This window comes from Micropterus salmoides, unplaced genomic scaffold, assembly GCF_014851395.1.
Source record: "Micropterus salmoides isolate LMB-PRFRI ecotype aquatic unplaced genomic scaffold, ASM1485139v1 Ms_hic_scaffold_22, whole genome shotgun sequence".
NCBI lineage: Eukaryota > Metazoa > Chordata > Actinopteri > Centrarchiformes > Centrarchidae > Micropterus > Micropterus salmoides.
Genome location: NW_024041373.1, coordinates 6,377,328 through 6,393,432, shown reverse-complemented (window position 1 = coordinate 6,393,432; position 16,105 = coordinate 6,377,328). Strand labels below are relative to the sequence as shown.

At 41.9% G+C, this 16,105-nt stretch overlaps 1 protein-coding gene across 2 annotated transcripts in view; it reads right to left on the bottom strand.

Annotated features, from left to right (window-relative positions):
- The window catches only part of LOC119917210 (inositol polyphosphate-5-phosphatase A), a 145,944-nt gene that overhangs the window by 51,527 nt on the left and 78,312 nt on the right, over nt 1–16,105 (bottom strand). For both annotated transcript variants that reach the window (XM_038737408.1, XM_038737409.1), the window contains exons 5-7: nt 9,460–9,523; nt 7,663–7,766; nt 400–452 (exon numbers count right to left, since the gene is read on the bottom strand). In XM_038737408.1, coding sequence (XP_038593336.1) covers nt 400–452; nt 7,663–7,766; nt 9,460–9,523 — 221 coding nt within the window. The remainder of the gene's footprint in view (nt 1–399; nt 453–7,662; nt 7,767–9,459; nt 9,524–16,105) is intronic.

Here is a 16,105-nt window from a genome sequence, read left to right as displayed (position 1 = left end):
TACAATCCCCGTCTTCCACCCCTCAGCCACCACCCCCACCCATCCCCTGCCCTGCACGCTGGAAGCCAGCGTTTGTATTCATCCCGTACAGGTTCAATTGCATCTAATGTTTTTTGTCATCTGTCATATGCAACTGCTTGACTAACGTGATTACGTCTAATCAAATCCCCGCTCGCTTCCGCGGGACACTGTTCGGAGAGGGTTCCGCTATGTAACTCACTCTCTCTGTCTGAGCTGTCTACAAAAACCACACAGCCCACTGCGGCTTGTGGGTAAACCGGACATGACTGACATGGTTAGATCTTCATCTCTAATCACAATGATACAGTTGTAATGATGCAGGACTGAGCATAGATGAGGTGGGATTTGTCATTGTAGGGACTTATTAATAAAACTCACCAGTCAGCCAGGGCCCATCGAGTTCTGATGAATCCCTTTCTGGACCACTTGCACTGCAGAACAGAGAGAGACTCAATTTAGCATGACAGTGGTAGACTTTGACATTAGTAAGGATTCACCAGTCATCACAAGGCAAATGAAAGCTATAAATGTCAAATGTTTCATAATCAAGTAACAATGTCAATAATCTGAGAGCACTGATTCAGTTTCACGTATTTCAAGAATAGTTTCTATACCACCCAAAAAATTCTGGAAAATTCTGTTGTATCGAATTATAATTTTATTGAAATTAAACTTTTGAATAAAATTTGCTCGCTTTTGGTAAGAGCTTGTTGATGGATACCGCCGATAGAGAGATGTAGAGCTGAAATGATTAATAATCTATTAACTATTAATAGGTTAGCCGTGGTGAAAGTAACCAAGTACATTTACTCAAGTACTGTACTTAAGTACACATTTGAGGCACTTATAATACTTAAGGTCCATTTGATGCTACTTTAGGGAATTAATGCACTTTTTATTCAACTGCATATACAGCTATAGTTAAAAGTTACTATGTACATTCAGACTTTTTTGCACATACAGTATGATCCATTGTGATGATCCAAAATAGCTTGAGAGCGACCAGCCACAACATAAAAGAAATGCTGTTTACATCTCAATATCAATAATATTAAGCCAATACTATAATGTACATTATAATAATAATACTCCAAAAAGGGGGTCATTCTACAGTGAGAACATTTATTATTTTGACACTTTAAGAAAATGTTTCTTACATAGTAAATAATTAAATAGTTTTACTTGTAACTAATTTACACTGGAGTAAAGGATCTGTGTACTTCTCCCACCACTGCAGTTTACTCGATTGACTTCATGATTGCTTGCAACTATTTACATAATTGATTAATTGTTTAAGGAATTTTTCAGTCAAAAATGCCAACCAATCCTAATTCTGGCTTCTCACCGCTTTTCTTGATTAGTAAATCAAATAACCTAGTCTTGGACTTTAGACATTTAGTTGGACAAAACTCACAATTTGATAAGATTAAGTTGGACTTCTGGTGGGGATGTTTCACTATATTTTGACATTTTATACACCAGAAGAATAACTGATTAAATAAAAAATAAATTAAATTTGTTTGTTGCAGCCCTGAACAAGTGGAACACACTGCAAGTATCAAAGTTACATGTAGAGGCAGGCACCATGTTTATTTATTTAAACCCAGCTGACTAGAACACATTTTCTCTTTTGGACACTTCAAAAGTTAGTTTGAAATTCCTTGTCAGTCACTTTGCAACATGTCTGATAAATAATGCAGGGAACTGTTATACGAAAGGCTTCAAGACACAGCCTACAGTCTGTGTAGGTGAAAGTTACATAAAACATTCAGAGCATACAACTGGGTGTGTGAAGACATCTAGTAGGCAGCTGTTTGATCAGATCCCACCAGCCTTGAGTTAAATTATCCAATCACAAGTCCAAAGATCTTTCTCAAACAGCACATGATTGACCATGAAGTGCGTTATTAAATGAGAGACAAATTGATGTTGCGAGTGTTCTCATTCTGAATAGATAAATAAGTCTCTTTGCCTCAGTCTCTCTCTTTTTCTGTCTCTCTCGCCCCGACTCTCCTAATGGGGAGTTAACTGCAGTGATGAATAAACTAATTATGGGCCAGGTCACATAATTACAAATTGACTAATTTTATTTAAAAAACTCAGATGCAAATTAAAAGGCTAAGAGGTATTTGATTGCGCCTCACATCCTTCAATCTGCATTAGTACAAGATTAACTGTATCAAATTGAATTACATTAGCATACTTGAATTAATCCATACTGCCTCGGCAGGATGTATGGGCCCAATTATAACTCGCTGTCCCAATATTGTGACTTTGAAAGGAGCAAATGGAATCAGATGCGAGTGTCACACTGCAGCACAATTAAGAAAAATATGTTTTAAACAAACTGAATCAGAATTCATTGGAAAGATAAACGAAAGCAATGAGGACTGAGTGACCAAGCTCGGTGATCTCAGTCATGCGTTCATGTACACAAAGCGTACATGTATATTCAATTATACATTTACTACGTTTCATAGAAAATCCATAAGCCTACTGTACTGTATGCATTTGCTGATGTAAAGTTGAGAAGAGAAAGTCAGAGAGTGGGGAGGATGAGGAGGTACAAGATGAAGAGTGAGTGTTTGGGGGTTTGTGTGTGTGTGTGTGTTTCGGGGGGGGGGGGCTTGCTCAGTGCCCATACAAGCTGGGACCAGAGACGTTTAATCTGGATTTAATTTAAAGAGCCATTAACTACAATCGCAGCATTAAAATCCATCACTTCCTTGACACCCGGCCCCAGATTGCCCCATTTCCTCCACGTATGACTGATTGACCCCCTGCATCATCGCTTCCTTATAAACACGCTCACAACACACACACACGCATACACACAGAATAAACACTCAGACGACCCTCCCAGTCAAGTGGAACAAGCATATACATATCAGAAAGTAGGAAATAAAAATACACTGTGTTATCTATTTTAACTGCTTTTATTCTGTAATAGAAGTCTGGTTAAGATATTTATCTCCCACAATCAATCAAAAGTGCAGAAGAAGGAAAGAGTCTCTCTATTTCTCTCTATTGGTTGACATGATGACATCATCATTTGGTTGCTGCAGCTGATATTGGAGCAGAGATGATGACACAGATGCTGTCCAGCCCCATTTAATCTCATGCTGAAAACATCATCATCCCTCCCTCCCCACTCCTTTCACACACACACACACACACACACACACACACACACACACACACCCCACACCCACACACACACACACACACAAATGCATCTTAAAAACAGATGACTTTAGCCAGTACAATCTTTGATAAGCTATGTCACAGCTAGAGTTAAAGACATATTTGGATGAAATGGATAGGTGACTTTGGTGGCTATAAAGAGGCAGTGGGGAGGGTGAGGCTGGAAGTCAAAGGGCAACGGTAAAGGGTCACAAGGCTTGGGGTGACATTGGCTGACCTTCCACAGGTCAGCGATGGCGTCTCCGCCCATGACAGTGATGAACGGCAGCTACACAGTGGGTCACATCCAGGGGTGTCGGGCAATACATATACAGGCTTACCACCACACACACACACACACACGATGAGAAAGAGACAGACCAACAGACAAGGATGGAAAAAGACACGATGATGGAGGAAAGTAGAACCATCGGATTCACTGGAAACTGGGAACCACTACATAAAACTCCCCAGTTGTGACCATTGGAAAATTACGCTCCTATAAAATGTCAGACATGACACAGTCAGGACACACACACACACACACACACACACACACACAGAAACAGACACGATCCTATTCCCAGTCCGTGTCCAAGACACCCTCCTGCCATCGTTTCCTGTTTGATTCTTTGACCTTTCTTATATTTCAGCTCAAAGTCCGACCTCCATAAATAATATTACAGCGGGGTGATGTTTGGAGGGGGGTGATAGAAGAGTGCAGGACGGTTGGCGGGGGGGGGAGTTACACAAAAGCCCTGTGACAGAAATGCACTGTGAGTAATAAGTAATACACACAAACGCTGATTGATTTGAGCCCCAGTAGACAGTCACATTAATCTTTATACCATCTTCCAGGGGGGCCCATCAAATAAGTGGGGGCCTCACATAGGGTTTATATGACTGGACAGCACATGAATGTACGCGTGTGTGTGTGTGATAAAGATGCACCACGTGTACAGGGAACAGTCTCTGTCATTGTCACCACTCAAATATTGCAGTAAACATGATGTAGGCATGCCAAGTGCTCTAAGAATTCATATGTTAAATTCTAGCAGATAAAAGAAAAATGATGGATTTAAAACAGCCAGAAAGCAGCCTAAACTGGATTTTTTACAGTTCACTTGTAAAAATCAAGATATTTTTTTCTGATCCTTCTGTACACAAAAAACAAACCCCCACATACAAAGCCTTCGTTTAGCTTTCATTTCAACATTATCCCCTCATTTATGAGCTCCTTGCAGTCTCATGGCTCACGCCTGTCACAGAGGACAGCATCTGTGTCACAGGTGTCTTGTCTGGTGATAAATGCGGGATGCATTTTACAAGCAATGCCCGTTTAAATGACTTCATCTCCTTAACGTACTACGCATCGCATCTATGAATCACATACGGTGTTTAAATCAAAGGAGAAAAACATGAGGGAAGTTAACTTTCATCGGGGGCAGAACTTGAAAGTAATCACGGCCCCGTATCAGAGCTTACTACAGAGGGCACTAAAAGGGTATGAAAAGTCAATGCTTTTATGGACACGCTCATGGTGCCAAACAACAAATACAAACTCATATGGATGTTGATCTACAGCCTGTCCGCTATTTCCTTCCCTTCTTTCTTTTTCTTTTTTTTTTTTCTTCCTACGGCTGTGTAAAACAATCAATAGCAAGGGCACATTAAGGTCTGGGTCGTATACTTTATTTATATAAGGCAATGACAAATCCTTATGATGCAATGGTTTTTGGAGGTATGTATTACTGCGCCAAACAAATAAATATATTAATGCCCACTGGGGAGGTGGAGAGATTGACGGAACAACGGGAAACGACAAGCCGCCAAATCCATCACAGCGACCTTTCAAAAGAAATGCACCCACAATTTTGTCCACTTCCTTCTTATTCAGCATTTCAATTAATGTCCCTGCTTCTCTCTCCTTCACTTACAGCTATAACTCAAGGTGGGATTACGGGAAGAACTGATGTTTTGCATATGGAGGGGTTGTCACTTAAATCAGAATCAAAGTACTGTAAGCGTCAGAAAGGGCCACAAGCGGGAAAAGTGTATGTAAGTGACTTTACCTAATATTTTATTATATGACACTGAGTTTAGCCACTTTTAGGAGCTGAAAGAGAAAACCATCACGAGCATGAGCTAGGTTATGTGAAAATGGAGCTTATCGAAGCGTTAAGTAATATTATTAAGGGGAAAAACTCTGGTTAGATTTCTGATTGCACAGGACATTAAGTAGCACGCTCTGCACTTGTTTTAGTGTAAACTGCACAGCTTTGGTTTATGGAACAAAATGAGCAATGTGATTCACCTTGAGTTCTGGGAAATTGGGGTGGATGTTCTTTCCAATTCTATGGACAAAATTATTAATCGTTTAATCTGGAAAAAGAATCTGCAGATGAATCGATAATTAAAATAATCGATAGCTGCAGCCCTGCTTGGCACACAGAATCTTGAGAGGACACTTCCTGGGACTAAACCCCAGTGCAGCGATCAAGTGCAGCCAAATGTACTGAATGACATTTGGCTTCTACACAAACCAACACACATGTAGACACGTACACAGCCCTCCCACCATGATGTCATCAGCAGCTCGCTCAGTGACACTTTATTAATGGGAAACTGTAAAGGTGAGACACAAGCAGAGAAACACACACATCTGTCTCCCACTGGCCACCTGAGCTGTCTGCTGTCACTCCCTAACCTTCCTCAGAGGATTCTGTCTGACAAACTGGATGAATTCCAAATACAATATAGTTTGTTCTTGTTTCGCACTGATTAGTTATGAGCATGTCAACAACATACCTACCCTCTGTGTCTTTTTTGATAACTTTAAATCATTCAGTTTCAGGTATCTTTGCACATATGATGCAACAATTACTCGACACATCAAAGGGTGCGTGACCCAAAACTGAGAGCTGGGTCTCAAGCTACGGGTTTGGGACTCTTGTGTGGCGTTCTGTCCGGTCCAAGATCCCTGTGTAATAGGATTCCTCAAAGCTGCAGATGGATGGCAAATCTAGGCGGTTTCATCTACTAAAAGAGGGCATAAATCACTAGCGGAGGAAGCGGGGACGAGGCAGGGGTTATCACCAGTCTGCCTCCCTCATGAGAGCTTTGCATTAAAGCATTAGTGAAATTAATTCATCTTTCATAAGAGGTTTGAGCAGTATCTGTGATCTATGATAACAACCAATTTCTCACTACGGAGGAGGGGGAGGAGGGGGGAAAAAAAAATACTCGCCGACCCTGATAGACTACACAAATCTGCTCTTTTTAAATGGGCTAACATTATCTGGAGTGCTGCTCTCTGGAGCATCATCCCAGATTCATATCCCAGCCGGGAAAGAGGCATAAATCACCGGACAAAACTTTTCTCATCGCCCCCCCCAAACACACACACACACACACACACACTTTCTCTCTACATCACTCCGCTCATCCCTCTCACGCCGTGCCATGCCAGGTTTGTTTTGTGGTTTTCTTTGCTTGTCCTGTTAAACGCAGAACAATGCTTTTTCACTCTAATCATTTTAAATGGCTTTGCGTCTCAATCAGTGTAATTGGTTTTCGATCATCTGTGGAACGGGAAAGAGGGGAACCTGAGACGTGAAGCTGTTTGGGTGTGTGAATGCATGTGTTTGTGTGTATGTCTAGGGTGGCTCGGGGCGGGCAGGGTGGGGAGTCCTGCAGTGTGTGAAAGAGACGGAAATTGGGGGGAAGTGTGTGAAGGGGCCGTATCCATCTGTTTTGCATATATTTGCGGAGGCGGCCGTCGGAGCATGGTTGACAGATGAGTGGGGAGTGCGGGGATGACACACGGGCAGTCGTGCTCTTTATTACTATATCAGCACAGCTATGCTCAGCGCTCAGCTCCCCTCTGATGGCAAACCGCACCGAAACCAGAAAAGTGAACACAGCGAAGTGAGCAGAGAATTGCTCCACGGGACACGACAGGCACAACGAGGACTTTCTCCGTTTCACGATTTGAATTTTGAGACTGATTTGTCTTCAAATAAGCCATGTGTCAGCTGGATTTCCTTGAAAGCAGAAAAAGATTGGACAGTAAAACAAAAAAACTAAACATTTTGAAAAAAATCTATAAAAAGTAGGGAAAAGGAAATATTCTTTTAATAATAATAATATTCTTTTTTATTATAAATTACTATCTAAAAGTTTGGCATTGTTAATATATAAAATAACAGACTAAGACTCAATGGTTGAGGCACTTTCCAAGATTTATTTTGCAGTCTTGTTTAGGGGGAAATATATTTATAATAATTGTGCTTGTTATATAAAACACTGAACAATATGGGTGGTAAAAAGGGCAACGCATACTGTACAGACTGAATATGGTGTAAACAAGCCGTGTGTCCATTTGTCACATGACAGAAAGCTGTCATTAGATGACAACACCACCATCAGTCACTCAAGTGTTCTTGTTACATTACCCACCTCAGGAAAGTAGTCCTGTGGAAACTTCTCCTTCTCCAGCGAGGGTGTGCTTTCTAGTGTGTCTGAGTAGGTTTCCTTCCCTACCACCTTCTTGAATTTCTTGGCTAAGGTGGAAAGTGAAGGGAAGACGGACGGGGGTAGAAAGGGAAGGGGAGGAGATGGAGAAACAGAGCAAGGAAAAGGGAGGAAGACAGTTTATTGTTACAAACATGGCGGGTTAATTTTTAGAGACCCCTGTGTGTGAGTCTGAATCTCCTAACACAATCAGTGCTCACTGAAAGCCAGAGCAACTTTGGCTTCCTCAGACAACTGCACCACCTGCTGGTCAGAGTGAAGAACATCTGTATTCATATTCTGGAGAGGTGAGTGTGAGTTAAAATAAAAACACGTAAGCCTGGCTTTGATCTCACAGGTAGATACTGTGGTTTGTGAATAATGACCCTGAAAATATCCTTAAGTAAAGTGCTTTGCCATGTCAGGATACCTCCATATTTACCACAACATGAAGGAAGAATAACTTTTTTTGTGGGGTACTTTCTTATCCGATTCAAGAGTCTAAGATCACTGTGTGCTGTATGTTCTACGTTAGTCTTCTAAGGCATGTTGATTTGAGGTGTGATTTGGCTACATAAACAAACTTGACAGTTCAGTACCCATGCGACCACAGAGTCTGTACTCAAGCTCATGTACAAGCTTTGCTGCCATAAGGGACTGATTAAACGTGTGAGTGAGGGAGAGCTAGTGTCACTGAAGAGCGTAACGACATATTGTTGTGATACAAAAAATCCTATCATGGCAATGGCACGACAGGATTGCAATATTAAATAAATCTCATTGATTTTCAATCTTCAGTTTAGTTGTGCATAAAGATCAGCTTATAAAAAAGCTACTTAAATTAATAGTTTTTGCACATTTTATGGTTAATGAAGAAAGTCTTTACAGTTCGTTTACAGCTTTGTTTTAAACTGTGAACCCTGTTAGAGTATTAAACTGAACTGTGAGCAGACTGTATTGTTACACCACTAATGTCAGTTACTTACTGTGCATAGGAAGTTTAATTTCTCTGAAACAACAGAAAGAACTTTTACACAGAAGACATTTTGACATGCCACAGTAGGTAATAATTAAATTAATGACAGCTGAAATCCATTTAGCCGCTTCAGTTTCAGGGACCTGGTATTGTGTATGCTGGCTCACTGTCACAACTTACTGGGACACTTGAATAAAACAGAGCCATTGTTAATGTTACTAGTAACACCTGTGCTTTCCCTACCGTCCATATCCAGCTGTTTATGTAATTCTTTTAAATTAAATCAAATCTTTAAAGCAGGTGTGTACAAGTGGAGTGGTCCTCTCCCCTCTCGACCCCTCCCCTGCCTTCGCCCTGTCCTTCACTGGGGTAACTGGTGCTAATGCTGACTTGGGTCTAATAGGAAGCGAGGCGCCTCCACATCTATATCCCTTCTTTAATTAGCGCAGCCACCGGACCCCAGGGCCCTCTGACACCGCAGGCTGATGAGACCGCTGTAACTGTCCAATAACCCGCTGCACACCATTACTGTAGGCCCGAAATCTTATGAATTAAATCCTAATATTAATAAGCATTACCATTCGGTCCCCCTCCCTTTACATTATCAAAGCCAATCTTAGCACGCTGGTTTTGATGGGAGCGGGAATAGCCTGCAAATGGTTGTGTTTGATATGCAGGGGTGGGATGAGGGGGCACGATGTGAGGATTTTATTTCGAGACAGTGGTAATGATTTATATGTGGAAGCATGTTGGAGGGGGGCACTCACCTTTGAAATCAAACTGGTGGATGTTTTTCAAAGACTCGTGGATAAAGTAGAAACTTCCCAAAGCCTGCAAGAGGGAAGATATTTGTTAGATTGGACATATTTATCACAAATAATTGCATACTTTTTCAAAATATTCCTTTCTTTACTGGCTCTGGATCCAGTCCAGGACCTGGATCCTGTCAAGATTTGTCATATCACTTCACAGATGAAAATCATCCTCATAAAGGGGAGGAATAAAATCACATTTCCCATAATTTTTTTGGAAGAACTGTCAACCTGTTCAAGAGCAACAATTTATCACATTATTTCTCCAGTTTCCAAGAACCCTGTTCATAGCCTCTCACAATGCAGAGTGTGCAAAGGATTGACCTAATGTGGGAATGCTTGGCTAATAAACTAGGCTGAAAGTATAGAGCCTGACTCTTTAACACACTCCACAGCACACTTCCCACAGCTCCGCTCAATGGGAAGCCACATACACTACACACCATCAACTACACAACAACAGGTGCAATGTGCTCTCAGTACAGTACACTCAGCATAGTCTCTGTACAGCCCATTCTCGGGCTCAGAGTCTTCTAATGTCGCGAGTCAACAATTTAAGCTTTCAAAGGACACATTCAGATGGACTTTTGAATGAGCAAAGATCAACTTCAATAGGCTTAAAATCTTAATTTTCCTTGTGAACAATCAGGAAACTTTCCCAGTCGGGGAAAAGGCCAATCAAAGTCTGTGGGAAGAAGTGAGAGTCGTGCAGAGGGGGGATTTGATGCGGTTCACAGTCCACTACACTGCTTTCTGTTGCCCTCTTTACATTTAGGGCAAATGGAGGCAAAGCTCAAGCTCAATCCCCTGTGTCTTTGAGATAGCAGACCTTTGGCTCGGGATAATACTGGGTCTCCTTCCTGCCCTCAAAGAGACAGGCAGAGGGTGGTGAGTAACTTTTACTATAGAGACCATAGCGACCAAATTAAAACATAAGCGAGTAGAGAGAAAAAATGTCGAACAACAAAGAGAGTTAGACAGAATACAGTGAAGGTGCAAGGTAGAAGATAAGAGATAATGTAAGGTAGGACGCTCAGGGACAGTAAAATAAAGAGGCGTGATGATGAGAGGTTGATGGGTTGTGATCAAAAAGGAGGAGACGTGTAGAAGAAAAAGGCTCTAAGCAAGAGGAAGGATTAAGCCTGAAGGGGTTTCCTGCGTTTTGCTATTGAGGCCGGGTGCAGACGCCTCTCTCCGGCACGATGGGAGAGAGTTTAGGCCCGGCCTCTGCATTATTTATGAGCGCCGGCACATCTTGAGATTAAACATTTGCTGATTTGTCAAAAGCACAAACATGAGGTCCTGCCCATCTCCTTGACATATAAGTTCAGCCGACGGAAAACACTGTCGCACATTTAATTGATGAGAACAGAGGCTGGTGACCCGGACCCCCCGCCACGCTCCCCCCTCCCTCCCTCATTCCTTCTCCTGCTCTGACGGAGGACAGGGATAGAGGGAAGAGGGGAGGTGGGCGCACGTATGAGAGGGGATGCCGTTTGGCGATGGCAGGACTCAAGGTCACAGCTTCCCATTGCGAGAGGACGGCTTCCAGGAAGCTTCCCCCTACACTTATTTGTGCTCACTTGTCTTTATGTTCTCTTTCACCTTAAAGTGCCAACAGCAGACTTGGAGACAGAGATGGATAGGGAATCAGGCAGAGGGAGGGAATCTGTCACAATGGTGCCACTACGCTAACTGCTGCTGTTTGTGTGAATATTTCAGTGGGTAGTCGAGTAAAAATTACTATTTTGAAATGAGAAGAAAGGAGATACTTCACTCCACATTACATTATTTAACTGCTGTTTCTCTGGAAATAGACATACATTTCAAGAACTGTTTAATGGTTTAAGCAAATGGATGAACAGTTTATGCTTGAATATGAGGATTTTTCTGCTCTATTCTGTTAGTGTAGTATTGTGAATTGAATATTTAGACTGCTGAACAAGCAAAACTGGCAATATAAAGTTTTCACCTTGGGCTCTGGGAAATTGCAATTTCATTTCATTTCTCACTCAATTCATTGGAAAAATACTCAGATTGAAAATTATGATCAGTTTTCGCCCTTAAGAGTAAACACCTTGGCTTAAAAAGGGGAGTCTTCAACAATTATTGTGTGCAGAGAATAAAAGTAATAATAGAACTAACTAAATAAATAAATAAAGAAGTGATTAAACCCTTCACTTTAATTCCAGACAGCCACTGTCTCTATTGCAATGGAAGCGGATCCCTCTACGGGCCCTCGATGCCTGCGACTACGAAAAGTAAAATGAATATGACATCAAACAAATCGGCATGAATCAATTTTCAGATAAATGACAAACAACTATGCTTAAGTGGCTATCCGTGTAATCGCAAAAATCTACTTAACCCTCAACCCTAATAAATATTTATTTGACATCAGGGTTCAGAACCTAGCAGCTGCTCTGCTCTCTCTCCTCTCCTCTGCCTGCCTCCTGCACTCTTCATGAAGAAGCTATTATATTAGCAGGGCGCAATTAATCCATTTGTCTCCTTGCATGACAGGCTCAAAATATTCATTAGGGCTGGACTGCGCTGACAGGCCGTGCTTATCTTTTACCAGTAGCTTTACAATGGCCTGTGTCAAACGTATGTTTGTCACGTCCCTCTTTATTGATTAGCTGCCAGATTCACTTGAAATAATTAAAAGTATATTTTACATATTTATAAACCCCACTGCCACAGCGTCTACTTAATTTTCCATTAGTAAAATGCAGTCTATTAAGTGCACCATGAGGGCCGCAGGGGAGGTAAGGGGAAATGAGTAATCACCATAATTGTAGACAGAAAGACAATAACTGCGCCATAAAAGCTGGGGTTTTATGACTCATTCTGGCAATGCTATGTCTTATCACGAGTTGTACTGGCTACGCTGCTCACAGTTAAGGGAACACCGACACAACGGCGGCTGTGCTTGCTGTCCGTGTGCCTGTGTGTGTGTGTGTGTGTGTGTGTATGTGTGTTCGTACGAGTTTGTAGTTGACATTTCCAAAACCCCAGCAGATATGGGCTGAACAAGTCCCAATAGACTGGCTGGTGGAAAATAGAGACTTGAGAGCTGCAGTACATAGCCTGCATACTTTGCTCCACTGAATGCTTTATCGATACCGAGGGCTGCAAAAATTAGTTCTGGCCGACGAAGAGAAGCAGGAATTCTGTGACCTCCGAATAGATTTTCTGCGTTTAATGTGAAAAATGAGCCATAAAGCAAACATAAAAGTAATAATTTTTCTTCAAGGTCTCACCTCCAATCTGCGCTAAGGGAGAGTGGCCAGTCCCAGGAGAGCTGACACATACACACTCCAGTGTCATCACAGTGTCACTGTACAACTTCCGAGGGTAATGTTCTGCTGTCCCCCAGACACTGGCAAAGTGGAGGCTTATGGGTTTTGTGGAGCATAGAGCATGTGTGTCCAATGAGGGTTTTAATAGGAAACTAGATGATGCACTTTAGCAAGAGAGGCTCGCTCAAAAGATGTTTACAAAAGATGTTAACATGATTGTTTTGAAAAAGGTACTTTTTTCCTTGAATTTTTGTTACTGTGGTTCATCCAGGTTGTATGCGTGCATTCTGTGAAAGGAAGAGGATACCACTCCTGTGGTCCTACGGTGAAGGCTTTCCCCCCCCTATACTTTTGAAATAAGATGGTTAACTGAGGCCATAGCATTGAGGTCTATCCCACTCCATGAATCAAGTAAGTAAAAAGTACATTTTATTTTTATATTACAAAACAAATCTGCCTCAAGGGGCTTTACAGTCTGTACAGCATACGACCCTCTTATTTTTAGTCCCTTGAACATTTTAACAGGGGGAAAAAAGGTAGAAACCACAGGCAGAGCAGCATAGGAGGGATCCCCCTCCCCATAAGTATTCTTTTAATCTTTTGTAAGTTCCCCTTGCTTTTCATTTTTAATCTGCCAATGTTGCACCTCATTTCTAATTTCAGCACCTCTGGTACTGGTGGTGCTTTGTCAACCTTTAAGTATAATTATGCTTAGATACAACGTGGGTTTTGTTTTTAATAAAAACATAAACGATCATCATCATTATTATTATCATTATTATTATACTGGGGATACGACTGCCACCTTTCAGAAATTGACTTGGTGAATACAGTCTTATTATTAGACAGCAAAGATGGCCAAAACTATGAATATAAGACAAGTTGTACTAAAACAGAATTACCCTTTAAAATTGCTCTCTTCAAAGTGATACAGTACTTGAACTGTGATCAGAGTTATCTCAGTGTTCAGGCTACAGACTCGTTACGGCCACCTCAGGGTTTCCGGTGGCATTTTGCCCTCTAGACAGCAGAGACAGAATGGGCTGTTTTCCAGTTTATATCTCATTGCTCAGAAATCCCTGGAGTCTCCTCATCTGTCAAACCACGAGTGATGCCACACTTCCACATAAACCTGCACATATACAAACATAACCACACAAAAACAACTCCCACACACACACGCAATCTTATCGGAAAGGTCAATCAGATATGCTGTCATGAAGAAATGGTGTTGCGATATATCAGTAACACATGCTATGTCAAAACAGCTTAGAGAAGGAGGCAGGGACATAAGCTCTGACTAATAGGTACATAATATCCTCATCAGTCACTAAGCACCAGCATTCATACATGGCTAAATTCTTAACATTCTCCAAATCAAGGTGTAAAACGTGAACCCTTCAGCAGACAAGAGCATAGCATGGTCTGACAGCTTCTGAATGCAAGGATCCACATATCTATTTCAAGATCAGCCCTCTATGTCCCAGCAGGGGACCCATTGATATGCAGTATCGGGGGCTAAAAGAGCATCTTCACAGAAGCCTCTCTGCACAAATCTCCGTTACTGCACAAACAGCCTGTTTGTCATCCCCGGGAAGGAAAACACCCCAGCACAAAAGTGAGCAGCATCAATAGAGATGGCTTGGTTTTTCAGCCCGGAGATACAGATGGAGAAGCCTTAGTATTTTCTACCCCTCCTGAGCCCACCGCCCACCCTGGGCCGCCATATGTGTTTGCCAAGGCCCTCTCCCAGTGCCATTGATTGAGTATTCAGAGTATTGAGCCACAGTGTCTATTATTCATCGGCTGCCTGGAAGGCCTGACTGGATACACAGACAAAACTCTCATTAAAACTTCCTCTGTCACTTCCTGTGATTTGAAAGCGGCCCGAGTGTTGGAGCCATCCGTCACGTCCTGAAGGAGCCCTTGTCTCTGGGGTGTGTTTGTGTGTGTGTTGGGGGGTATGGGTAAGGGACAGAGGGAAGGAATTAGACTGCTCAAAGATATACTAAAAGGAAACATGTTAACATAAATGTACTTAGTTATTTCACAGTAATTAAGATTTAAGTTAAGATTATTCTCCTTAATGCTCTTTCACTGCCCCCATGAGGGACCTCTGAGCAGACCTTGCAAGAAAATTGGTTTACATGGCAAAGCAGGACTAGTATCGATCCCTTACAATTACAACAGGAAGAGCAGATCTAGACCACCTGATCCTCATTTTGACTCGTATTGTGGCTACAGTGAATAATACTGACCTGCAGCATCAAAATATGGCTAGATGAGGACATTTACACTGAAACGCTGTAATAATGTTAGCAGCCGTGTGTTTACAAAACTAGATTAACAGTCAATAGCCACACTAGCAGCTTTGCAAGGCTGCAAAAACCAAACAGATAATGAAGTAGATAGATTAACAAATGTATTGGAACAACTGAAATTTTGACCTGGTGATGAATGAAGCACGATGAAAAGTCAAGAGATCACCAGGTTTCCAAAGGCCATCAATGTCTGCATCAAAATGCATCAAACATTTCACACTCACAAATTGTCAACCTGCTGGTGGCGCTAGAGGAAAAGTCAGGGGATCACCAAAATCAGTAGGACTCTTCGTCGAGCACAAAGTTTGCCAATCCGTCTTTTATAGGTGTTGGGATATTTCATATATAACTGAAAATTCTGACTTACTAGATGAAAAGTCAGGTACCCACCAAAGTAAGAATTTCATGGCAAGCCACCCAACAGTTGTTATGATATTTCAATCTGGACCAACGTGATGGACTGCCCAACGAGCCGACATTGCCATCCCTAGATCCACAATTACAAACCACTGAACCACTTTGCTACAGTTCCCAAACCTCCATCCACCCATTAATTGATTGTCTATTTCAAGTAAACCCCAATGGCTGCATGGATCTGTTAGGATACCTGTTTAGCTCTGAAGACTGTTTCCGGGCTTCCACTTCATTATTCTAAAATCTCCCAGAATGCAGAGCGACATGCGCTCATGATTGATCTCAAAACCACTGATTTTATTTTCTTTTGAGGAAAATATTATGGATGGGTCTAAACAAGGCATAATTGGCCAAACCCACAGCAGCGCCTGACCTGCCAACAATCCAGACCCACTCCCAAGGTTGGCTGCCTCCCTGGGAAATATTGTGCATTAATTTCATTTAGTCTCCCCTCCAACATTCAATGGTAGAAGTTAATTAAATTGCTTGTCCATTGTGTTCATCCACTTACAAAGTTAATGATATTGTGCCGGGGAATTAAAGAGCGTTTTATAAAGCGCACGG